We start from the raw sequence: 25,828 nt of genomic DNA on the forward strand, positions 1-25,828 counted from the left end.
AAAACCTGCCTCCGCCCGCTCATATGTAGTGTTGATGCATGTGTGTTCTAAGGTGCATTTAACCCTTTAAAACCGGTCAGAGCGGGCACGCTCCGTTTTGCGTAACTATTTTTAAATCCCAGTAGCACTGCAACCACGTGAGCTAGCACAATAATTTTTTTTGCATATGAAACCGGAGGAGTTGTACTTACATCTTATGCCATCAGCTTGTCCTAGGTCACGGTTTCCTTCCACATATAGCTTTGCAAAAACTGCATAAAAAGCGCTTGCAGCAACAAAAACATAATATTCCAGAAACTTGCTTTGCCGATCCGATCAGCTGTTCATAACACTTCCTACTCCATCAGCTTGAACTATCGCATGTCCGCCATGACCTGCCCAAAACCGGAAGTGACGTCATTTTTGCGGAAATGTAGTTTTTTTTTTTACCACCAGGGCCTCATGAGCCTATACTGGTGTTTTTAAAAGTTATGTTTGACTTTATGACTTTCTGTGTCGTTTCTGGGATGCTTAGGACTCATATTGCACTGCTGGAAATAGTTTATTTTGATGCATATGCTGCTTTTTTGCAAATTTGCACTATAATATTTATTTTCGTTTTTCCTGCAGTGTATAGAAATTGGTGTATTTCACAAATAAAACTATGAAGACACTCAAAATAAATTCCCTGTGGTGGGAAACTAGTTTGTGCAACTTTTTTGTATTTACAGTTTTGAGGGATAAGCCTCTTAAATTTCTCTAACTAGAAATATATGTTAAAAAACAAAAACGATTTAAAATTTTTTTTGTAGTTTATTGCACTTTTTTGCAATTTATGTAATTACTATGCACTTAATGCATGCATGTTATTAAAATTTAGGCTGTAATCGTTGTATTGATGTATAGCAACTTGAAATGCTCCCAAAAATGGCTCTATAACATGTAAAAATATAATATAAGCTCTGGTGGACTTGGTTCTATGGTAGGTCTTAAAGGGTTAAAACCCAGGAGGGCATGGAGCTACCTGCCACAGAGCAGCAGGTAAGCGCATAGCCCCTCCTGATAGCCCTCGATGTCTACGTGTATTTAAAATTTAGAGGTGGGCAACGACGCCAGGGGTGAGGTGTACACCCTGATGGTCTTTTGGAGTCTGTGTAGCATGCCCACCCCCAAGATCCTATATGTATGTGTGATGAGAGTGTGAGTAATGTGAATGTCTAAGTTGTGAGATAAAACTGAGGCACAAGAAGCCAGAAGGGGACAGAGGGGGGGTAGCCTCCCCTGCACCCTGGTGATACCACAAGGCCCTGCATGTGTGGGTGATTGTGGCGGGAAGAGGGAGGCAGCTGGAGATGGGGAGGGAAGGAAGGGAGGGGCAAGTGACCCCTCCCTGGGGCCAGCTCCCCCGCTGACCCCAGTGGGCACCCCCATACTCCGCAACCCTCCAGGGAAAGGGGGCCCAGGCCCATCCGGACCGGTGCCCAGAACAGCAGCGACGCCCGGCCCCACAGAGTCCGGGACAGCCCACCCAACCCCACCACGTGCAGAAAACTGCACCCACCCCGTCATCGACTCATCTTCCAGACTACACAAGACAATAGACGCCCAGGCTGAGATCTTCCTCCACCTCTCCTGTATCTCCCCCTCCTGCAGAGTGAGTTCCTGAAGAGAGGAGAGCTCCTGCAAGGTGTAACAACCTCCCCCACCAGTTGAAGAGCCCCCCAGGTGACTCTGTTCACTGGCGGCACCCTGCGCCAGGGCCGGGCCCCCATACACCCACCCGCCCACAACCCCAGCAACATACCAACCAGGACCCAAGCCCCCGAGGCCCGGCCAGGGCCCCAACCCAGAGACTGAGCGCCCCCAGAACCTCACGCCCGTCCCGGACCCACCCAGGCTACCAGGTCAGTAACCCACGTCTGTCAGCACAGACCCTCCCCTAGCCCCGCTGCCCGCAGCCACGAGGAAACCGATACCTTAGAGCCAACTGAGCCCCTAATAGGCCATGACCGCTACCCCGGGTTGAGCCCCCCAAGGAAGATGCTCCTGGGGAACCCCCCCGATGCCCTAAGCCTGTCCCTACCCACACACCAATCACAACAGCGAAGGTGGGACCAAACTATGACCCCCCACCCCCACTAGGTGATGGAGCTAATCAAAGGAGCCCAGAGCAATTGATCTGATGTGGTGGCAGAGGCTGTATCGAGACTAATGTAATCTAATAGATAATTCCTATATTGGTTAGAATTAAGATTATTTTTATTTTTCCAGTTCATGAGGACTGTTTTCTTTGCTATGCATAGGGCAGTGAAAACCATATGGGCGATATTCTTATCTGTAGTGACATTATCTAAGCTGCCCAACAAACACACTAAAGGGGAAGTTGGAATGTTCTTCAGGCCTTTTTTTGTCAAATGTTAAACAAAATAATTGCAATGAGACATTGACAGTGAAGCTCCAGTGGGCCAATAAAAATTGCACTGTGCTGTGCAAGCAAAGGGATTACCCTTTTACCTCTTTGATAGCATGCTTACGACTAGGTTCAGACATTTAACAGTCATCCGGTGCCAATTTATTCTTGATTTATTCTTAATTTTTGATTCAATGAATTCCATGTGTTCAATGCATGAAAACTTCTTTACCCTTTGCTCAGCTCTCATGCTCACACACCCTGTCGTCAATTTTCTTAATCATTTATTTTGTAACATGCTAACACAGAGATAACCTTTTACCATCACACCAAAAGCTACTTTCAGTGAACTACAGCTCTTTGGATAGATTCAAACCTAAAACCTTAATGTGAGGCAACTAATGTAACACTGTGATGCCTAGCTGTTTGTTTCTTTGGTTAACTAATGTAAGTAGTTAAAATACACTGTCAAGATTTAATGTTAGTTCATCTTCTAATGTCTCCTAGTTTAGTTCATGGGGAATGACTGTAGATTACACTTACCTAGCACCCAAGCACTTTTAAATATGCACCTACAGACACATTTTTAACACTCACATGCAATCCAGAATGGATGGGTAAGGATATACCAATCCATTCTCTATCTTATTCAATCCCGAGGCACTATAAACAACATGATTTTTGGTGGTAGTAGGTAGGGCTGTGCGATATGAGCAAAATCTCATATCCCGATATAAAACCTCTATCGTCCTGATAATGATAAATCACAAAAATGTAACATTTTCTGTAAATTCTGTGAATCTCGGGCAGCTCGACTTGTGGGAAGTTTTTCCAGCTGCGGGTCATGTAGCTGGAGTCGAGTGTTTTAACTGATGCATGAAACTATACATTTTTAGACATAAGTTGTAACGGCCGCCGTTTTCTTTGTGAGTATTTATTACACGGCGTGCTGCAGGGAAAAGCCTGTTCTAACGTTTGAGTCTAAGGTTGATTTTTTAGCACATGGTGGATCTTTTTTACTTCTCATCCGCAAATAATTTGCTCTTTCACGTGATTCAGTTTATTTTGAAAAGTCTCAACAGGATCTTGAGCTTTATTGTGAAAGGTTTATGTGGAACATAAACAAGCGGACACGCATGCTGTTACCGTCGTTTTTGCTAACCACAACCCATAAAAACAGGCGCTTCTCCGTCCGTAGTGTGTTTATATTAAATATAAGAGAAAGAGAGAACTTTAAGAAATTAATATAGCCACTACAGTGACCATCAAAACGATGAAAAATACGGAGAGAAAGGACCCAAAATGCAGGACTCGAAGGCAGACATAAACTCAAAAAAAAAAATAAAATCAGCTTTATTGCTGATAGCAACAGAACAGGAACCTCACTAAACTGGGAATACAAAAACCGAACTAGGCAGGCAGGCGAACACACAGTTAACATGAGAGTAGAAGCCGTTAACGACGCGACACTGACACAAAGACACACTGGGCTTAAATACACTGAGGGAGTCATCAAGGAATTAGAGACAGAAGGGGAACACAGCTGGGAGGAATAAGGCCTAACGAGACAGGGAGAGCAAATCTGGAACACTGACATCAGACAGGAACAAGAACCTTTAAAGTAAAACAGGAAGCAAAACACACTTTACTAAGACACAGACTAGACAGAGAGAGACAGACTTGACACTGACCAAAACCTACTGTCATGGCTCGCTGCGTGGCAGGCAGGATAAGGACCCAATCGCAAAAACTCACGGACTCAAGGGATGAACTCAAAAGGCAGCTTTATTGCTTAACAGAAGATGATAGGCGATACAAAACTAGACTGGGGAAAAACTAACATAAAGCTCACCAAGGAACACAGGGAAATCCACGCAGCATGAGGGAGAACGCGATGCCGAACAGAGGGAGACGCAGACAGAAATACACAGAGGGTTAACGAGGAAAGTGGGAACACACGGGTAACACAGCTGACACAGATAACCATAACGAGACAGGGCGGGGTGAACACTGACGGGAGACGGGCAGAGTCAAACAGGAAGTACAGAGGTTCAGACAGGAGGAGAGAGAGCACGGGGAAAACACAGACATAACGGGCAGGGGAAACATGGAACAACCACAAAGGGAGACGAGGGCTCACAGATACACAGAGGGCACACAGGGGGGAGAGAGAGCACGGGGAGAACTTAGACATAACGGGCAGGGGAAACATGGAATAAAACATAAGGAGAGACGAGGGCTCACAGATACACAGAGGGGCACACAGGGGGTAAAAGCCACGAAGGGAAAACACTTAGGGAACAACACAACAGGGCAACTCAGGAAACATGGCCTAAATAGGGAACAAAATACAAACATACAAGAAAACTAAGAATACTGGGCCAACCTGGCCCAGGACCATGACACCTACTAAATAATAATCATAATCAAAACAGTATCACTGATTAATCAAATCATAAATCATAATTTAGAAAAACACCAAAACATGAGAAACAGAAAGCTGGGTCAACATGACCCCGAACCGTGACACATTCTTGGATTTCTAGTTTACTTTGGAAAACTATTATGTTTTCTTGCCTTTTTTGACAGCTAACATGAAATTGTCTACCATCTTGAGTTTTCAAATAACCAATGGGCTTCATCAAAAAAGCACTTATAGGAATCTGTGTACCAGTTTTTGGATATTTTGATGTTTATCTCCACCTGTGAATAATTTCCTTGTCCTGTTAAACGTGTCAGCTGCATTGTAATGATAAATCTTTCTATAATGAGCGTAGCATATTATAAATCCTAATTCTTTTGATTTCCATGTATATATTATATTCATTGTATCACCACCCTGCAAATGTGATGTTACCTCCTCCGTTTGCGTGTGTTTGATTTATGACGTTCAGTGTACGTTACAGAACATAGGAGTCACCAAGAATTTTATCTGCAACAAAATTTTGTTTAACCCACTACTTAATACAGAAGGAAACATTTTTGCGCTTTCAGCCCTGTAAATGTTTTGTGGGTAAAAAAAATAATTGAAGACATTCATTCTGTCTCAAGAATACAAATCATTTTGGCAAGTAATATAAATATAATTTAGTTTTTTGTGTTTTAGAAGAAACCTCAAAGAACTGAGTACATTTTTAATCAAGTAAAAATAAATCTACTGCACATAGATTCCTTCTTTCTATAATCACTGACAATAATTTTTTTCTAGAAAGATTAAGTAAACACCAGTCGAAATCATCTCAGCCACCTGTTCCTGTCTTATCTACCTGTCCGATTACCTGACAGGTAGAACAGATGGTAAAGCGCTCGCGTATTTTAGTCCCGCCCACAGAGCTTAATAACTCAATTAACCTTCGCTATCATTTTGGTATTCACATTGGCTCAGGTATCAGCCACTGGCAGTGACTCCCAACACAGGCTCATATCCAATTTGTGTCCTCTGCCCTCCAAAGATAAAGGAACGAATCCATCGTCTCTTCGTGATCTGGGTATTGACAGAGCAGTGAGTGGGTGTGACTGGCTCTGAGCAGCCAGAATGCTTATCACATTGGTTTCATGCTCCCATCTCTGTGTGGGGTAAATCAGAGGGGGAAGAATGAAGGAAAAAGAAGAGAGTCACAGAGACAAACTGGGAGGCGGAAAGAGAGGGGGGATATCGGAGACTTGGGAGAGTAAATGAAGAAGTGAGCCTCGCAGATTGAGTTTAAATTATGCTGTTTAGCAGCCTCGCTCTCAGCTGCTTCTCATTTTCTGGTGAATTAGAGGACTGATGGGGCTGATATGGCACCACATTTTAGTTGGACCTGAAGGTTTTCAACTCTTATTAGGTTTTGGTTGAACACAAGCAGCCTTTTAATAATTATTTCCTTTTACACGATCAATAAATTGGTGACCCACTCAATCAATCGCATTAAATGTACAGGAAACTGCAGATTTTCAAGTCAAATTTTTATGATGTCAACAACTTTGATCTAATGTTCTCGGTAGGTGTACTACATCTCCAAGGCTACACTCAAGCCGGCCAACAAACAGTACACCACGCTGAAGAACGACTACGAGATGACCCTCCACGCTCACTCATCCATCGTGCCATGTGATGACAATCAGAGCATCCCCACAGTGCACTGTGACTTTGTGCCCATCGCAGAGCTGGAAAATCGAGACAAAGATGCTATCATTGGTAGGAGACAACATTCATCACACTTTATTTATACATTTCTCCAATTTAACAGATAAAAGAAAAACTTAACAGTGAGTGAGCAGGTAGAGCTTCAGTGTCAAGGATGGTTAGAAAAAAGGCAAAAGCGGGAGACGTGACTACTTGCTTCTTTTTCTTTTTTTTAAGCCTCACAAAACCAAACGGTTTTTGCAATCACAGCTCAGAAACATTACTAATGAACTCATCCAGATGGGAATTTGTCACACCAATCGGCAGACTGCAGTGAGCGCTCTGATGATGACCTGACTCACAGCCTCTTCAAACTTTGTGGAACAACTGCTTAAACAGAGCGTTAAAGATAGAAACTTTAGTGTGATTCAGCAACTGTGTTGTGCGTGTGTATGTTTTACAAATCAGAAGCCAAAACAAAAAACATACCAGTGACTGTTGTGTGAGTCAATCCAGGCAAAGAATACAACACATTTCTCAACCATGAAAGAATATTTTTATATATTTTTACCTAAAACAAAATTTTAGGTAATTTTTTTTCTCTGTGATGTTATCTTGTACACCACATTCGATTGACTCCATTAACAGGAAAACCTTATGAATATTACTCATTTAATTAGGATTCATTTTTTGTCTTTAAAATCAAAAATCATTTAGATAAAGGCTTTATGACTCTGGTTCAGTTAGTGTTTTTTTGCCCATGGAGTATCATACTATCTGATTGCAATTTAAACTGGTCTGGCCCAGCCATTTTGTTTATACTTTTAATTTGAAAGAGAAATTGCTGTATGTCACAAGTGAATTTAAATTGCTTGTGAAATTAGAATGGTTTATGGTTTTTAGAAATGGGCTGTTGTTGACATGACAAGACATGATTTTCTGCTTCTACTGTTTAGGCAATTAGGCCATAGGTGTAGATGCTACAAAAAACGAATCTATTTGACAGGCACGGTCGTGTCAGTTGTAAGCCAGATTTTCTGGGAAAATTTGTTACGGCAGGATCAAAATCAAGGTTAATTCAGGCATACTGTAAGAGAAGTCATAGGAAGACGATTACGTTTATTCTGCTGTTTTTATTAAGTTTTGTTGTGGCTCCTGGACACAGTGTGCGTGACATTTAAGTTTTATCTTCATGGCAGATAAATTGGGATGATCCAGATGAAGATTAGGTTTGAGAGACAGTAATTTGGTAGTGTTGTCCTTTTTATTAGTGTCACGATGTACAGGTATGAGTGACATTTTTATAGTTAGGGTAATAGAGATTAAAAAAAAAAACTTTTTCTAGGCGGTATGCACGCTACATCCTGCAGTTTTAGAGATCTGCATCTCCACCCATAAAGGGAGGAAAAAAAAATATATATATATATATATATATATATACACAAATATACTGTTTTCCAGGCTTTATTTTCTCTGAATGCCCTCTAGACTAATAACTATAAAAAAAACAATGCATAACATTTGTTTAATCTGCGACTTGTACAACGAGACTGAGCTCTGAATGTGAAAGCGTCACAGAAGTTGATGTTTATAGTCTGCACAAGTACAAACAAGGGCCTTCAGTTAACAATAAAACAAAATAGCAGTCAGACTGGAAGGAGTCCAGAAATGTGCAAGGACACTACCTTGAAGGGGAGATTTGTCAAATTTAAATCAGTTTTCTCTTTTGATTTTTATTGGCCTGACTTCACTTTAGTTTGTGATTTTTGATGTAATTCTCACAGGAATATGTTGTTTTTGTTGCTTAGTTGTTCTTTATTTATTCCAATACATTTTTTGTGCAAGCTAAAAACAAACAGCTTTTTAAAACAAGATTAAAGAGGAATTTTACACTAAATCCTATTTGGATGAAACCTATTCTGCTGGCGTCTGTAGGTTGAAAAGTTCAGGTCTGTTGCGTTTGTCTTATGCTAGAGCTGTGCGCTGTGTGAGATTTGATTTTTGCATTGCACAGTAATCCAGTGTTGTAGCGTCATGGGCTAACAGAGCAAGTAAGACAACTGATAGCACAGAAGCAGGCATGTTGAATCTTTTAAGTGCTGGACACACTATAAAAGAAATTAATGGTCAGAAAGAAATATAAGCAACTGGCTGTACCCTACCAATTGAAAGCTCCATGTAGGTTTACATCCTGAACAGTTATATTACATGGTTACATTATTGCAAACTACCAGCACAGCACCACACTAAAGAGTTTAGAGATGCACTGAGCAGTTTAGCTGTAGGAGTGTGTTTGCGTTGGTCACAGAGGGGCAGTGTTACATGTCCCGTGTGTCATCTGTTGACTCTCTATTCGCTCTCTCCCTCGACTGCCTCTCACTCTACTCCTTTGTTAAATAGGGGATTATAACATGGTAATGAGAACTGTCAGCCTGTTCCTGTGGTGATAATGGAGTTCAGAGGTGGATGACGTCTCAATCATAATGGAATTAAGGAGGGCTGAGAGAGCACTGACAGAAATACCGGGAGGATGGGTAGGAAGGGGAGAGTTTAGAAAAAGGCTAGCAGAGAAGGCAGAAAGGCCAGATGAGTGATCTGAAAAAAGGTGTTGTTATTCAGTGTAGTTATTTTGTTAAATACATGAACACAAATGTGTAAATCCTCAGGACACCATGAAACGTGCTACAGACCCCCCCCCCGTAGATTTTTTTGTGTTTTATTTCACGTACACAAGGAGATAAATAATGTTATAAACATCATTTATCTCAAGTGAAATGGCAACGGTCACCCGCAATGAGGCTTTTCAGAGATGGCAATATTCAAAATAGTAATAGTAAAATAGTAAAAACAGTATTTGTAACAGTATTTTGTACCAAAACTCATTTCTTCTCTTTCAGTAATGGTTAATCCACCTTTATGCACAAGCGTTTTAATTCAAATGTTGTTTTTAACACTAAAATATAATTATTGTTGTTATCTGTGCATTTTCACATTTGCTTTTTTATAAAAAACAAAAAAACCCATTGTAAACATGATTATTTTTTTATTAAAAAATAGTTTAAATGGATGGATGTCATACTTGATTAATTTCTGACTTGTCTAGATTTTGGTATAAAACATTTATTTAGTTTGTTATTTGCTTAATGAATAAATATTTGTGTTTTCTTATGACAGGTAGTCAACGCCTGTCTGATACCTATAATCACCCATCAGAGATATGATGTAAATGTCTGATCTTGTTAATATGACAGCTTGTTGTTTTTACAGAATTTAATGCATGGAAAAGATATTTGGGGTAATTTATCAGTGGTGTCACTACATAGCAGCATTTTTATAATACTACAGTACTGTTTGCAGCACATGTAGCAGACTACACACCTCAGCAGATGCTGGTACCAAGCAGTTTCTTCACAGTGTGACGATAATTACTTTATGAAATACACTGCTGGAGACAATGACCGCAAAACACAAAATAGTACCTGATTTACATGTTGATGAGAGCTGGGTTTTGACCCAGAAGCCAAACGGCTTTATTAGCCACAACCAGAAAATGGTACACTTCAGGTACAGGTACTTCAGATTTGACTTCAGGTGTATTAGCAGGAGTATGTTTGTGCACTACCAGTTTGTCCTCCATGGTTAGACTATCAGTGCACAATTCTGTCATTTTCTGATGTATCTGAGGGAACAAATGATCTGAATGCCACAGTGAATGCCATCATGTGGCTGTTTACAGCACTTTGAAACAGACAGCTTACAGGGAGTGATCCAGTTATAGCAGGAGGAAATTGTGATGAGCTTCTTAAGAAGACTACCTAGATGGAGAAATCTGCCATATTCAGTCATGTTTTCTTTATGCTTTTTATGGGTGGAGTCATGCCATTTTGATTCCATCTTGTAAAGGAACAAAGCAATTGTTGACTCAAGTCGAACTGAAATCTGTATTTGAATATTTTGTTTTTATCATTTTTTCTTTATTATCTTAGAGCTCCTCATTGCTCCTCAGTGCAGTAATCCTGAATGAAGTGTTTAGGCCTTGACATGACAAGAAACTTGAAAGAGGGATGAGTGTGTTTGTTGTCATTTGGAAAGTGGTGCTGGGTGTTAGCCAGCCTGGTATGACATTTATGTCACTCTGCTGTAACTTGGCAATATCAGAGGGGTGTCAGCTCTGTGCTCTGTTGGGCCTTTACTGCTTATGATGTGATAACACTTCACATTATGTAGAGTATATCCAGGGGGCATTTTTAAATTCTACACTGTGTAGAGACATCTCAGGAGGTGCTCTTCACATAACGCTTTTTTTCATGCCCAACTGTAAGGATATTGTCTTCCTGTTATCAAGAGATGGAGTTGTAAAATGATTTTCTCTACCTCTAGATGTGATTGGAATATGTAAGAGTGCTGAGGATGTATCCCGTATCACCACTAAGAACAGCAGAGAAGTCTCCAAGAGGGCTCTCAGCATAATCGACGAAACAGGCAAAGTCGTGACAGTCACACTGTGGGGCGAAGAGGTAATAACTGTAATCTCTCTCTCACTCTCTGTCTTTTTGTATCCATGGATTGATTTCCAATTTGACATTAAAAAGTGTTGAGCACTCTTTAATTGAACGTGTTTATGTAGTTGCCCATGTATGTGTGTGTGCATACAGCCATGCATGTGTAGTCACACATCTCTCTTTGGGTGCTCTCGAGTACAAAAACACTCTGATTAGGTTTTCTGGGCTGTAAAATTTGGATCGGTCAAATCATTCCTGTGACCTTCAGTGATTTTTTGGACGAGAGTCTCCTATTTGAGACAGAAGGCTAAATAACTCTCGAATGTGCATGAAATAGCACTATTCTTCTCTAAGCTCATTCGATCTGCAAGAGCTAATCCCCTCCTTTTTGCAGAAATCCAAAAATGACTTTCAAATTAACTTGTAGGTTGTCCAATTATGAAAGCACACCATACCAAATATTACTTTCTGGTGTCTTCAAGCTGCAGACACAGACTAAACAAGTAAGAGACAATAACACAACTGCTTTTGCAGCCTCGCATTCTGTCTCCTGAATTACTTTCTTAGACACTTTTCTTCTTCTTTTTTTTTCTTTCTCCAGGCAGAAAATTTTGATGGCTCTACACAGCCAGTGGTTGCCATCAAAGGAGCTCGATTGTCTGATTTTGGGGGAAGATCTCTCTCTGCATTGTTCAGTTCAACAGTCATGGTCAACCCAGATATACCACAGGCCTTTAGACTGAGAGCCTGGTGAGTCACTCTGATGTGCAGCAATACACCAACAATTATACACTTGCACCGATAATCACATCAAGAAGTTTTTTGTAAAAAAAAAATACCCTACTGCATTGCTCATACAAATGAAATGAAGTATGGTAAATTCCACCAGGCGTCTCACACATGAATATAAATGCAAAGCCCCAGTGAGTACTTGGCTGGAGACTGGTGGCATGTGCCCCCTCAGTCCCAGCAGGACTCGAGACAGGATGTAGACAGAAGGGCGGAAGGAGGGAGCACCACAGAAACAAAGCACAAGTATTTGTGTTTTCCAGCTCCTAACTGCTTTTGTACTTCCTCACAAAGATGGGAACGTGGTGAGCAGCATCAAACTGGATTCTTATTAGCAGCTCCTGTGGAGAGATTTTGAATTATGACTCATTCACTCATTAAGGCTGTTCCCAAGTCTGGACACTGTTGAAACAAAAATGCTTTTTCCCTTTTTCTCCCTCTGTGTGTGTGTGTGTGTTTGTGTGTACATAACAATCCTTCTGTGTGCATATGATTTCCTGTGTGCTACTCTTGAAATCTATTCGTAGGCACTAAATTGCGTCAAACAGCACTCATACCTTCAAAGTGTAAATACAGTAATTTCAGGCGTGTTCCCGAAGGCATGGTTCTGTTCACACTTTTAAATTGTTAATGACTGCATTATGAATTCTGCTAATTGTTCCATGATTGATCATTTTGGCCACTTTTACGGGTACGTTATATTAGTTATGCCAGTTACTTATGTGTGCAGGAGAAAGTGAAGGGGTAGGCTGCATTGATCTAGCTTTAATCTTGGTCTTATTGGTCTCTGGTGTTGATATTTAAAGGGCTAAATAAGTAAAAGAACAGCACCCTCCTTCCTTTCATCACTCCTTCCATTCTCCTCTAATCCGCAGCTTTTCCTCTCGATCTCAGCTGCTGTTTGGTGCTTATTCAAGTTTACATGCTGGCAGCAGTCAATGAATGACAATGAAGTTAGTCAAGTACCAGACAGTTATCCACTTCTTTTTTATATTTAGGTCTGTGCTTTAGAAAGACAAAGGAGGTCTGTCTGACTCTACTTCCTGTGGCGATGCAGTGCTATGTGGGATTGTTTGGACCAGACTTCTTTGCATAATTCAAGGAAGCTGATGAATTTGGATGATGAGTTGATTAGATTGCACTGCTTAGTTAGACTGCTGAGCAGGAGTCACACTGATCCATGAAGATTTTAGATGGTATATTAAAAAGGTAGATAAATTAATAAAAGGCATGCATAGACACTATTATGCATAGGTTTTATTTATTTGTATTTTTCACTTGGTGAATGAACTGTGTATGTGGATACTAATGTATGCAGAGAAAAAATGATAAATGGTCTGTTAATGCATTTGGCAGCCATATGTCAGATCATATATTTTGCAGGATGTTGTGTCTGGAAATCAGTTACAAGAGCGATTCAGACATGTCTGAAGATGCTTATTTGGATTATAATTGATACAGTGCAGTTAGTGATTGAGTTTAGTTACTCCTCAAGAAAATGCCATAGAACAAACATGTAAAAAAATATACACACATTTGCTTTGACACTTTCTTTTTCACAAATAGATACACTGCTGAACATATTCAGGTCCAGTGTTTATGGAACATCTAGTGTAGTTTAATATTTTCAGTATCCAGGGATCTTTACTTGTGTCCTCAAGCATACGGTGTGCTTTCTTTTGACTTATCAAATCCGTATTTCTTTTCCCTGCTCTCTGTATAATGTGCATGACAATTTAAAAAGAATATACCAATGTGTTTTGGTTCATAGGCATGCCTGGACATACACCCATCAGGCATAACATTATGACCACCTGTTTAATATTGTGTTGGGACCCTTTTTGCTGCCATGTAGCCCTGACTTGTCATGGATTCCACTGGATCCGTGAAGGTATGCTGTGGTATCTGGACCAAGATATTAGCCTCCATGGATCAGGCTTGTTTGTCCAGCACATCCCACAAATGCTTGATTGGATTGAGGGCTTTGAAATTTTGAGACCAAGTAAATACCTCATGCACCATTCCTGAACCATTTTCGCTTTGTGGCAGGGTGCAATGTCCTGCGGAAAGAGACTTCAAGGAATGCTATTTCACTGAAAGGGTGTACATGGTCTGCAACAGTGTCTAGGTAGCTACTACATGTAAAAGTAACATCCACATGGATGGATCCAAGGTTTCCCAGCAGAACATTGCCCAAAGCATCACCCTGCCACTGCCGACTCGCCTTATTCTCATAGTGCATCCTGGTGCCAGGTGTTTTGTGGGTAATCAATGCACACAAAGTTGGCCATCCACATGTTGTGAAAGAAAATGTGACTCATCAGACCAGGCCATCTTCTTCCATTGCTCTCTGCTCCAGTTCTGATCCTCACTTTCAGTGGTGAAGAGGGGCCATAATCACCCTAACTGTTTTGCAGCTATACAGCCCCGTACACAAGAAACTGTGATGCACTGTGTATTCGGACACTTTTTAATCAGAAATTCGCATAAACGTTTTCGGCAATTTGAGCTACAGTAGCTCATTTGTTCGCTCTCCACATGCATTAGTGAACCTTGGCCGTTAATGACCCTGTCACTGGTTCACCAGTGTTCCTTCCTTGGGCTGCTATTAATAGATTGTGACTGTGAACACCCCGCTGACCCAGTCATCGAGCCATCATAATTTGGCCCTCGTCAAACTCACTGAAATCCTTAAACATGTCCATTTATCCTGCTTCTAACGCATCAACTTTGAGGACAAAATATTCAATCACTCCCTAATATATCCAGCCCACTAACAGACGCCATGATGAAGAGAGAATCAGTATTATTCACTTCACCTGTCAGTGCTTATAATGCTATGCCTAATCGACGCATATTTATTCATGTACGTGTCATCTCTATAGGTATGACCGGGAAGGCTTTGCAGTCAACAGCCAGTCGCTGACAGAGACCAGGTCAGCAGGCACAGGATTAAACATGAACTGGAAAACACTGAGCGACATTAAGAATGAAGACATGGGCCATGGAGAGAAGGTGACCTCAACACATGCAAACATACTTACACACACATTGCATTACCTTATTTCCAAAGATATTATCATTACATGCATTTAGATTTAAAAGGGAAATAAAATAAAAATCACTGATGGTTTACCCAAATAGCAGCCAATATCAGAATAAATTTCAGGAATGGGGTGGACGAGACTAAAGTAAGATCCATGGACGCCATTAAAATGTTCTTTGCAGTTAGGATTAGGTGACTTTGTTTTACAGTCTTTGATTGTTTTATGTTTTATTAACTGTTTTATGAACCACAAGCAGCTATAGTGCTTGCTACATTGAATGCACAGTGTGAGATCTGCAGTGAATCTGATCAAAATTAAACCATAAGGTGTTAAACAGCAAAAGGGTAAATCTTGTTGTTTGTGTTGCAGTTTTAGTTTGATTTCTGAGTCAGTTCTTTATGAAAATCTTGGTAGAAAGCAGATTGATATGTGAGTCAGAAAATCCTTCTCTCACTCAGGCAGCTGGCTACTGTTTGAAGAGGAATGAAAGAGACCCTGTGCAGATGATGTAACATCAGCATAGCTACAGTACAGCCAAGGTTGATAACAGAAAATCATTCCGGCGTTGTAAGACAAGCACTGTAAACATTGAGTTTTGGCACCAGCCCCAAAAAATCAAAGAGTTAAAGCTTTAATGCTTTGAAAGTTTCCAGTCACACAGGGACAAATCCATCATGTTGACGGACTTTGACGTCAGGAGTGTAATGCTGTTTTTAAATTTTTTATTTCTTAACTTTAACTTGCTTGCTCTTGTTACCTTCACAGTGTGGATTGGGCTTTCTTGAATTACGTATACAGTAGGGGTGCAACAATACTCATATCGATATTGAACCGTTCGATACAGTGCTTTTGGTTCGGTACGCATATGTATCGAACAACACAAAAATTTTTATTTATTTTATCAACTTTTCTTCTGACGATGCTGTCTGTGTTGAGCACTCACTGGATCTGCGTTCGACTACTTCGCCTAGGCTGCACTGTCGAGTGCGGATCCACTGAGCGCAGCGCAAGCTAGCAAGACAGAAGCTAAGCTCGTTGCAACATGGCAACTGCCTCAACGCTACCCGAAATTGAACCTCCCCCACCAGAGCTGGCGTTTGGTACTATCTTGGTTTTCATGTGAAGTATGACCCTGAAGGTAAGCGCGTCATGGACAAAAGTAAAACAGTATGTCGGATGTGCCACGCAATGCTCAATTTGTGAGAACTAGTGCGTTAGCACAGTTAGCTTGTTAACGTGTTGACACCGTCCAGCCCCACGCACGGGGCGATCCCTGGTAACTCGTTAACGGAGATTTGCCGCGTTATGGCGTTAATGTCATTTTAACGAGATTAACGCTGACAGCACTAGTGGGAACACAACGAATATGACTGCACATTTACGCCGACATCATCCTAGTGCAAAGACAAGTGGAAGCAGACAAAAACAACAAGCAGGCATGCTACAAACTTTACCCGAGTCATTTAGACAGCCGTTAGCACATGATTCTCCTTATGGGGACCTGATAGGTTTAATATGCTGCTGAGAATATAGACCAGAAGAAGCGTATACTATAGCTTTTATTTTGGAAAGAGCCATTTCTCTGTAATAAACTCTTTTCCAAAGATGAGTGATTTCTCGATCAGATAGATTTTTTTTATTATTATTATTTTGTTGTTTCAGCAACATTAAATTTAAAAACTGTACTTTTGAGTTAAAATATATATTTATAATTTTAATAAATGACAAATTAAAAAAGCATGAACATTTTTTTGTATCGAAAAAATACCGAACCGTGACACCAAAGTATCGAACCGAACCATGAATTTTGTGTATCATTGCACCCCTAGTATACAGCTGCGTCTGGAGAAATTAGAATATTGCAAAAATGATTGTGTTTTGTTTCATATATTCTGTATTCATTACACATGAATGGAAATAAATATAGTGATATGTTTATTTAGGCGATTACAGTTTTTAGGTCATGAAAATCCAAAATGCAGCATTACAGAAAGTGTATCCTTTGGTGTAGTGCATTACATTCAACTGCAGTCACTTGGAAGACTGCTGACTTAGCAGTTTTCCAGATGACAATGCTTGACCCTCCACAAAGAGAGTAAGCTACATAAGGTTACTGCTGAAAAAGCTGGCTGTTTGCAGAGTGGTGTACCAAACCGTATTAGTGAAAAGTTCATTGGAATGGGATGACAAGCAAGGAGTTTATTAAACTTCACCGAAACAATCTGCAAATTTAATTAAACTTTAATAAACTATCATCTTGTCTTTATTTTTAGTTAGTACATACCTTAAACACTTAAAGCTGTAAGCTAATGATAGTTATATAAGAGCAGATGCATGCTGGTGCAATAAGCTGTACGTTTTACGTCCAATGGATGCACGATCTGATTAGTCGACTAATCGCAAAAATAATCGGTGACTAGTCGACTATCAAAATAATCGTTTGTGGCAGCCCTACTCACCACGCAGATGTCTTTAGGAAAGGAGGTACAACTGTTGCATTGCTAATATCAGTGATGTAAAGCCACTACTAAACCAGAGATGGCGTCAGAAGGAAAAGGAACTGGAGTGGTCCAAAGTCCTCTTTTTAGATGAAAGTACATTTTGCATTTCATTTGTAAATTAAGGTCAAAGAGTCTACTTGAAGAGTAAGGAGGCACAGAGTCCAAGGTGTTTGAAGTCCAGTGTGAAGTTTCCACAGTCTGTGATGATTTGGGTGCCATGTCATCTGCTGGTTTTGGTGGAGGTTGGTCAGGTGTATTTAATCAAAGTCCAAAGTCAATGCGGGCGTAAAACAGGAGATTTTGAAGTACGTCATACTTTGCCAAAAGCTTTGCTGACCATGTTATTACTGTGCTTCACTGACCAGCCAACTCGCCTGACCTGAACCACACAGATAATCTATGGGGTATTTTCAAGAGGAAGATGAGGAAAATCCCAAAATCCAGATGAGCTGAAGGCAGCAAGCGATCTGGACTTTAGTAACACCTCAGCTTTGCCACAAGCGCCACTCCAATGCAGTAAAAGGAGCCCCAACATTTTTTATCTAATCGTGGAATAATAATCTGAGATACTGGATTTCTGAGCATTAAGAGCTGCAAGCCATCATCTTCAAAATTAAATTAAAAAAAGGCTTGAAATATTTCACTTTGTATGTAATTAATATGCAATGTAATACACTATATGAAAGGGAAATTGCTGAAAAATCAGGAACTCACAAAGTGCAAATAACTGACAGGGAGTTAGAAAGGAAAAGTTACATTTAATTCTGAAAACAAAAATGCTGTATTTTTTTCCCTCTCCTGTAAGAAAATAACCAGAATTTCTTTTAAATTCATGTCAGAATTCATACACAGCACAGCCGAGTCTGAATATGGTCATGCAAGTAAAGCCATTATCACTGAACTGAACCCACAAAATGCACGATGAAAGCAATCCTTACTGCTAAACATCACAGGATCATAATGTGATTGAAGGCCTCTTATTAAAAACTATCAAAGAAGCTTTTCTGTAAACAGACATGGTTCCAGCGATTTTTAGACCTGACTGCTGCTCAGCCTCATTTAAATGTAAGCATTTAGACAAACACAAATCCACAGTCAGTCTTCCATTCATTGTAAACAGAGCAGCTGTAGGCTGTGCCTTGCTATGACTTCATGGATTAGAGTCATGCTTCTCTTGTTTTAGCTGTGGGAGGGAGATAGCGATGCTTACGTATTAGCAGTAAAGCCAAACGCCATTGGATGAGCACGCAAGAACCTTCAAATTGAATGTGTGCCATTTTAAGAGGTGTCATTGCACAGAATTATCAACCTTTTGACCAAAAGCAGAGTGCATCTAAATGTGATGCGCCACTCCTAAAATTTCTAATTAATGAGATTTAGTTCAGACTAGTCTGCCTCATTCCTCGCATTTAATTGGAAGCCACTTACGGGTAGCTTCAAGATCAATGTCGCTTCTAATAAAAATTTCTAATTATGTTTTTGGAGGTGTGGGAAGCCTATAGGGCATAACATTACCAGAAGGGAAGTGGCGCAGATAGAAAATGTGGGAGACTGAGAGCTGATGAGTGGAAAAAGGCAGGCAGAGCCACTCAAGCTACATGTCACTTACAAAGCTGCACTGAGGGATGTTTTTTTTCTTGGGGGAGGGCGGGGACCAAGGCCACAGAAGAAGGTGTAAAGAAAGTAGTGAAGAGTGGACTGGATAGAAGTGACAAGGGTTATTAAGAAAAGGTAAAGTCAGGATGAGGGTTGAAAGGTGAGAAATCCCTCTTTTTCCTGTTTTTCTTATTTTTTCCCCTCTTCTTATCCTCTGTCCTGTCCTCTTTTCTGTCTTCTTAGCTGTCTGCCCTGCGTACCACCTACTGATTCTGTAATTGAAAGGCTTTAAGAAGCTTGTCTCTCGCGCACTCTGAGGCTGCTGCTTTGGTTATAATAATGGAATTCAAATCATTAGCTTATAGTTTGAAGGAATCTAATTTGACATTCTACCTGTTTTCCTCCATGTAAGTGTGTGACTGTTTGCGTGTGTGTGTGCGCGCACACAGATGCAAGCATACAAGCTATTTCTAATTAATGTAGCAATGTCTGTGTTGGGGTTTGGGGACAAGCATTAAAGTTGGCATGTCCAGCCACGTCAATTATGTGAAGTAGATTTTCACTTGGTTGCCCTTCCACATACAAATTTTAATTGCATTTAGGTGCCAGAAGGTGACACAGGGATTTGGTGTGATAAGAATGAAAACTATTTTCAGAGCTATGTGTGTGTGTGTGTGTGTGTGTGTGTGTTAATGTTTCTGAATCTTTAGGTAAGTGTGCACACGTATTTTTGCATTGTAGTGTGTGTGTTTTTATGTGCAGCGTTAGTCATGCTACTCTTCCAGGCGCTCCTCAGTGTGCTTAAGGTTAAGACTTTGCCCCAAGGCTTTTGTGTATACACTGGAATACTGAGGGAGAGAATAAAACACAAAGGGAGAATTGGAAAGATGATGACAAATGCAGTGGGATTTATTTAGAGTGGTCTAGTTTTGTGGGAATCACTATGGTTCAGATCGCGATGACCTCTATCCGCTCATTGTCTGTAGCATCTGCCAACATTAGGAGTCCTCAACAACCCCGTGCTTTCAAAAAGCATCCTGTTTTCTTTTCTCTTGTTACGTCCACCCTTCTACCACCTTCCCCACTCATCGCCTTCCCACCTCTCCAGCCTTCCAGCGCTCCAATCTGCCCAAGTCTGCAAAACGTGATGAGGCAGGCGGAAAATGGGAGTGGAGTGTTGAGGGGGAGAGCGCTGTTGCTAACGGGAGGAATTCTCCTAATTAAAAAAAAAAAAAAAAGCCTTACTAAGTGTTCAAGAGGGGTTCTTGCCGTGTGGCATGTGTACTGGGTAGATGGATGGGTGGACAGATTATGAGGATGTGAGTCAGTGTTAGCTAGAGGGGGAAAAAGTGTCAAAGAGCTCCAAGTCTGATTGGCAGTATCTGTAGAGGTCATGAGGACAGAGGACATCATCAACCCTCTCATGAGTGACGCTGTGAACACAATGGCCTTTTCACATTCCATGCTCTTACTAAACAGTTTACAGCGAGTGTGGGCTGTATAACGAAGGAACAGCATTGCTCTGTCAGCGCGTGTGTGTGTGTGTGTGCACACGAATTTGGCCGGCATCCTAGAAAGAGTCTTTGATAGACTCATTTAGGCCAACATTAGTAATGAGTCTGGCCCAGCTTTAGCTTGTAGTTGTTGTTTAGAATGCATTTTAAAGCATTTCATTTAAAATTCTGGCTTCAATTCCAACATCTTGTTTAAGACCTGTTCTCCTGATAGAAGAAATACCCTCTGGTGAATCGAAGAAAAAAAAATTTCTGTGGTTTTTCCAAGCATGTGCAGGTATATCACATTCATCACCCCGTGCTTAACAGCGTGTATGTTTGCATGCAGGCACGTCCACGTGCGTGCCTTTTCCCAACGAGATGCAGTTCCTGTGCTGTGTGCATTCTTTATATTTATATTTATGGAAATCAAATGCCGAGCGTCTCCACAGGATGAGAGAATAGCCTTTTCCCCCCATAGAATTAGCATTTCTTTCCTTTTTAGCTGTTGATTTTACCAGTGTGAGTTCTGCCACCTAAGGAGCTAATATCTGTTTAAATTACAGCAATATCGCTGCATTTTAATTTGATGCTGTTTGACTGTGTACACTTTAATTTAAATTCCTAACAGAAAGAAGTTCAGCTCATTGTATGTGTATTGCAAATGCACAAGTTTGGGTCTTTGCATATAACCTTGCACTGCAGCCGTGTGTATATGTCAGCGTGCTTGTGCGCGCGCATACATTAGCACATTAGCACTATTTCAAAACTAGAGAGGAAGAGAGAAAGAGATCCATCTCATCTTGCATTTATTATGCAAAGAATTCTCAAACTCCCTCTGCTCTCTTTTTAAACAGTTCCAAGATTGTTTGGAAGTCAAATAGAGATGTGTAAACAGCATGCATCTACCAGCTGGGCCAACTTGTTGGCAACAGCTTTACAGTTGATGCCAAATTTGATCTGAGTTTATTTTTATTTTATTTAATATTTCTCTTTCACCCTCTTTAAAACTGTCCGCTCTGAAAGGTCCACTTTTATTCCTCTCGATCTCACATTTCTTTTGGATTTTATCGTTTAATTTCATCACTTTTAAGTCACGATTTTAAAAGTAAGGCAGCTTAAAACACAAGAAAATACCAAAAGAATACTTACAATGTTTAGATGAAAACAACACATCCACTGAGGGTTATTCACCTGGAGCGCTGATGAATGTTTCTTTTAATGTGCTGCTCAATATTAATATTAGTGCACTCCTTTTTTCTTTATCAATTTAAAAATCACAAACAGTAAAAGGGATTGTGCATCAGTGCTGCTTTATAGAAGCTAACTTATTTTTAGCTTCACTCTTGATTGACTGCGTGATATTTGCATACAGATTTTGGTATTTGTTGAATTATTCCACTCCTGTGTTCTGCTGTTTTTTGTTTGTTTGTCGTTTTTTTAAATGCTGCTCCTTTTTTATTGAAAGATTACATGTTCAGTTCCCGAATGAGGTAGCAGTCCATGTTTCCTACTGATAACTTGTTTTGTGTAAGTCTTGTTTACGCATCAACACTGCACAAGGGAAAGGTGCACCACCTCTTCTCTGTCTGCTAAACCTTCCTCAAGCTCTTGTATGGGAGGTTTGTTTGTCTTTTGTGGTTAGCTTCAGTTTTAGATCTTTTGTCAGCTGCCTTAAAGCAGCCTGCAGTTGTTAATTGCTACCACAAAATGTAAGGAATTATAGAATGACAAAGCACTGGAAATGTCATCAGCTGTCAGTTTGTAATGATTATTGTTGACCTGTCTTATAAGTCCTGTTGAGTCAGGACTATTTTTATAACTTTATGAAAGAACAGTGCATTTATATTTACAATTATTTGTTTAGACTTTTGTTTCAAACTTTTGTACAGATCTGTTTTTTTTCATACGCATACCTTTAACTTTAATCTTGGCTCAAGTTTTATTCAACTCTAGAACTCCAAAAAAAAAAAAAAGCAATCAGATGGCTTTGCTCTGAAAGCTTGAATGAAAGGAGGCAAATATGAGCCAGCTACAAGGACGGCTACAGTTAATTTCTTGTTTTAACATCTGCCAGCTCTGCAAACATTCAAAGGAGAAAGCTGCCAGTTAAACAGGAAAACTAAATGATCCATAACACTGGCACTGACTATTATTCTGCCATGAGTTCCTTTCTCCTCCAGCTGTATGCTGTCAATTTGCCATATTTTTACTGACACCGACTTAAATTATGCTTTTGAGGACTGGTGTTAATTAGCTGGTGAAACAATGCTAGATTGTCTCCCGGTTCCAGCAGGAATAGTTTGACTGTTGCAAAAATTGCACATTAAATGCAAAGTTCTTAAAACAAGTCTCGGGTGATTTGGTTGATTTGCCACATTCACATTTAATATGGAAGAGTAATAGACTGAAAAATATAATAGACAAAATGCAATTAAACTGCTGCTGGTTAGCACAGCACCTACAGATTAACTGCAGCTTCCGAGACAATCCGATTGCAGCAATATGATTTGGTGTTTATAGCAATCGAGCTCAACCCCTGTAATAAGATAAATATGTTTTTGTGTTCCATTTTATACAGGCACAGTATTTCAGCTGCGTGGCGACAGTGCTGTACATTCGTAAGGAGAATTGTCTGTACCAAGCTTGTCCATCTGCAGACTGCAACAAGAAGGTCATCGACCAGCAGAACGGGCTGTACCGCTGCGAAAAGTGTAACAAAGAGTTCCCCAACTTTAAATACAGGCTCTTACTTTCTGTAAGTGTGCACAGTGCACATCAATAGTGGTTGTTATACATACTGTGATGAGAATTATTGTAACCTACATGAATATGCATGACCACACATACACATATAAATAATCTCTCGCCCACTCATCATCTCGGCCTGTTCCTCTCTCAGGCCAACTTAGCTGACTTCGGGGATAACCAGTGGGTGACGTGCTTCCAGGAGACAGCTGAGGCCCTGTTGGGTCACAGCGCAGAAACTCTCGGACATCTCAGAGACACAGTAAGACACATAGGCGGACAAGAAAATTGCCTTTGCAATTTTGCCAGAAGGTTTAACTGTAAAAGACTACTTCCTGTGCTTCCTGATGTTGTATTTCCCTTGTTTTTTGTTTCTAAGGATGAAGCTGCCTTCGATGAAGTCTTCCAGAAAGCCAACTTCACAACTCACATCTTTAAAAACAGAGTCAAGCTAGAGACCTACAACGTAAGTGGCTAAAAACTGCTGTGCAATATAAAGTGGTACAGTGCAATACAATTTAGCAGCAAAGCAGAATATACTGGTACACACTAGTGCTCATCATTGTCCTACAAGCATTCTTTCAGTGATCCTGGAGGAATATTCAACGCTGATTGGCTAGTGTCACAAACAGCCGTATTATCGCTATATTCAACAAATACACCAACAAGCATCTTATTTCCCCAATACAGCAATAATAGGCTTTCAAAATGCACAAAAGGTTTGCACACAAGTCACATTGTTGTAGAAGTCAGTAAATGGTTTATCCCCTGGGTCAGTTTCACAATAAAAAGCAGCTACAATACACAGATGTGTTTGTGTGAGCTGTTTCTTTTATATGACAGCGACCAATTACAATTATGTAATTGTTTTGGGAAATTACAACATTTTCTGCTTATCAACTCCACAGCCACACATGATAATAATAATAATAATAATAATAATAATAATAATAATAATAATAATGGATACTAATCAGGAAGCCTTTGGTTTGAATCCAAACCCCTCCAGTCCGCATGTCGAAGTGTCTTTGGTGCTTTGATACTTGTATAAAGCCTAATTATTAAAAAAATTATATAAGGAAAAGCTTGTAGTTTTAGCAATGGACGGTATTTACTGATCAGCAGGATCCTTAAGGATGAAATTAAAAGAGGCAATATGAAGTGTTAGTGCTGACATAAACCACAATTTAACCAGCTGTGTTAACAAAGGCTTCATTTACCCAAGCATAATTGGCACTTTTCTTTATGAAGTCACGTAGAAATGAACAAATTTTCCCCTCCCCTGCACGGCACCGCAGACCACGCCCCACCACAGCAGTATAATCACGACATGCTGTCAGTCACATAACATGAATCCGAACTCATTTCAATTAGTATAAGAGTGACAGGGGAGTTGTTTTATAGCCAGTGCACTTTGGATAACAGAAAACAAATACAGCTGTGAATTCATTTCTCTTAATTAGTCGCTAATTAGCATTTAGCTATTGTCTTTCTAAGCCTAATTAGCGTAATTATTCAGAGTCTAATTTGCTGCTGGGGCACATACCGAGAGTCTGAGTGGAATGATTGAGATGTAGGATGAGCTCTGAATGGTCTGTGTCCTGACCTCGAGAAAATCTACAAGGAAAACTATGCAGAGTTCATAAACCATAAAGTGAGGAAAGTCTAACTTCACCAACAATAATGTTTATTTCAGTAAAGTGTGATCTTTATGTAGAAAGCGGAGGAAACTGTTTACGCTCTGTTTCAGCATATCACGTCTACTTGCCAGCCTGAAGTTAGAGGAGCAAATAGAGGAGGCTGCAGTTTCCATTATATTGAACAATGCAGACGCTTTGGTCAGAACAAATAGCATTTTGATGATTTTGCTTTTCTTGCAGCCTTACCACCGGTGGGGCTTAAAATGCCGTCCTCAGGGCTGCATTACAGAAGGAGTCATAGTTTTTCAAAACAAACACTACTTCACCTTGGGAGTATGAACATTCTGTGTAAATTATCCACTGAGAACCATCAATGTCCAAAGGAAATTTCAAGGTAATCTGGGCTCAAATTGTGAGACAGAGAAAAGGGGAGTCATCGCAGTTCAGAGGGCCCTGGCTGGCAGCAAATGGAAATGAAAAATTGAAAATATGTCAACAGTGTTTTAGACACAGTTTAAATGATCTACTGAACAACTAAGCAGCTCTGAGAACAGCTAACTGAGCAATCAGGTTTTTTTTCCACCCTGAACGCAAATGCAGGCACAGTAAGCGCTTGTCATTACAGGCACTATTTTGCCATGCATGTCTGTGTTTGAGGCAGAGACTGATACAGATTTATTCATGTAATTCAGTGCTCTGGTTATTCAGTTAATTCAACAATATTAAAAATAAATGAATTGCAGCTGGCACTTAATAAAAAGAAAATCATTGATCACCTGTTAATTATGCATCAAAGGTGATACTGTGGAGAGACATAGAGCATTTTCACAACATGTTTTTTCAAGACCACAAATGCATCCAAATCAAGTAGCTTTTTTTTTTTTACTTTTTAGGTAAATACTTATTTTTCTATTGCAGGATGTGTCAGGAAGAGTTCAAGACAAATAGGAGCACTTTTTTGATCGTTTCAGTTTTCAACAAAGTAGATATAATGAGCTCAGAATAGAAACGTGTT

The 25,828-nt window shown here is 40.2% G+C and overlaps 1 protein-coding gene across 1 annotated transcript in view; it reads left to right on the plus strand.

Annotated features, from left to right (window-relative positions):
* Positions 1-25,828, plus strand: part of LOC308386975 (replication protein A 70 kDa DNA-binding subunit-like) — a 47,708-nt gene that overhangs the window by 17,049 nt on the left and 4,831 nt on the right. The window contains exons 10-16 of the mRNA XM_080866828.1: positions 6,377-6,569; positions 10,878-11,014; positions 11,601-11,749; positions 14,674-14,803; positions 23,007-23,183; positions 23,328-23,435; positions 23,553-23,639. Coding sequence (XP_080722954.1) covers positions 6,377-6,569; positions 10,878-11,014; positions 11,601-11,749; positions 14,674-14,803; positions 23,007-23,183; positions 23,328-23,435; positions 23,553-23,639 — 981 coding nt within the window. The remainder of the gene's footprint in view (positions 1-6,376; positions 6,570-10,877; positions 11,015-11,600; positions 11,750-14,673; positions 14,804-23,006; positions 23,184-23,327; positions 23,436-23,552; positions 23,640-25,828) is intronic.

Source organism: Rhamphochromis sp. 'chilingali' (genome assembly GCF_963969265.1).
Source record: "Rhamphochromis sp. 'chilingali' genome assembly, chromosome: 19".
NCBI lineage: Eukaryota > Metazoa > Chordata > Actinopteri > Cichliformes > Cichlidae > Rhamphochromis > Rhamphochromis sp. 'chilingali'.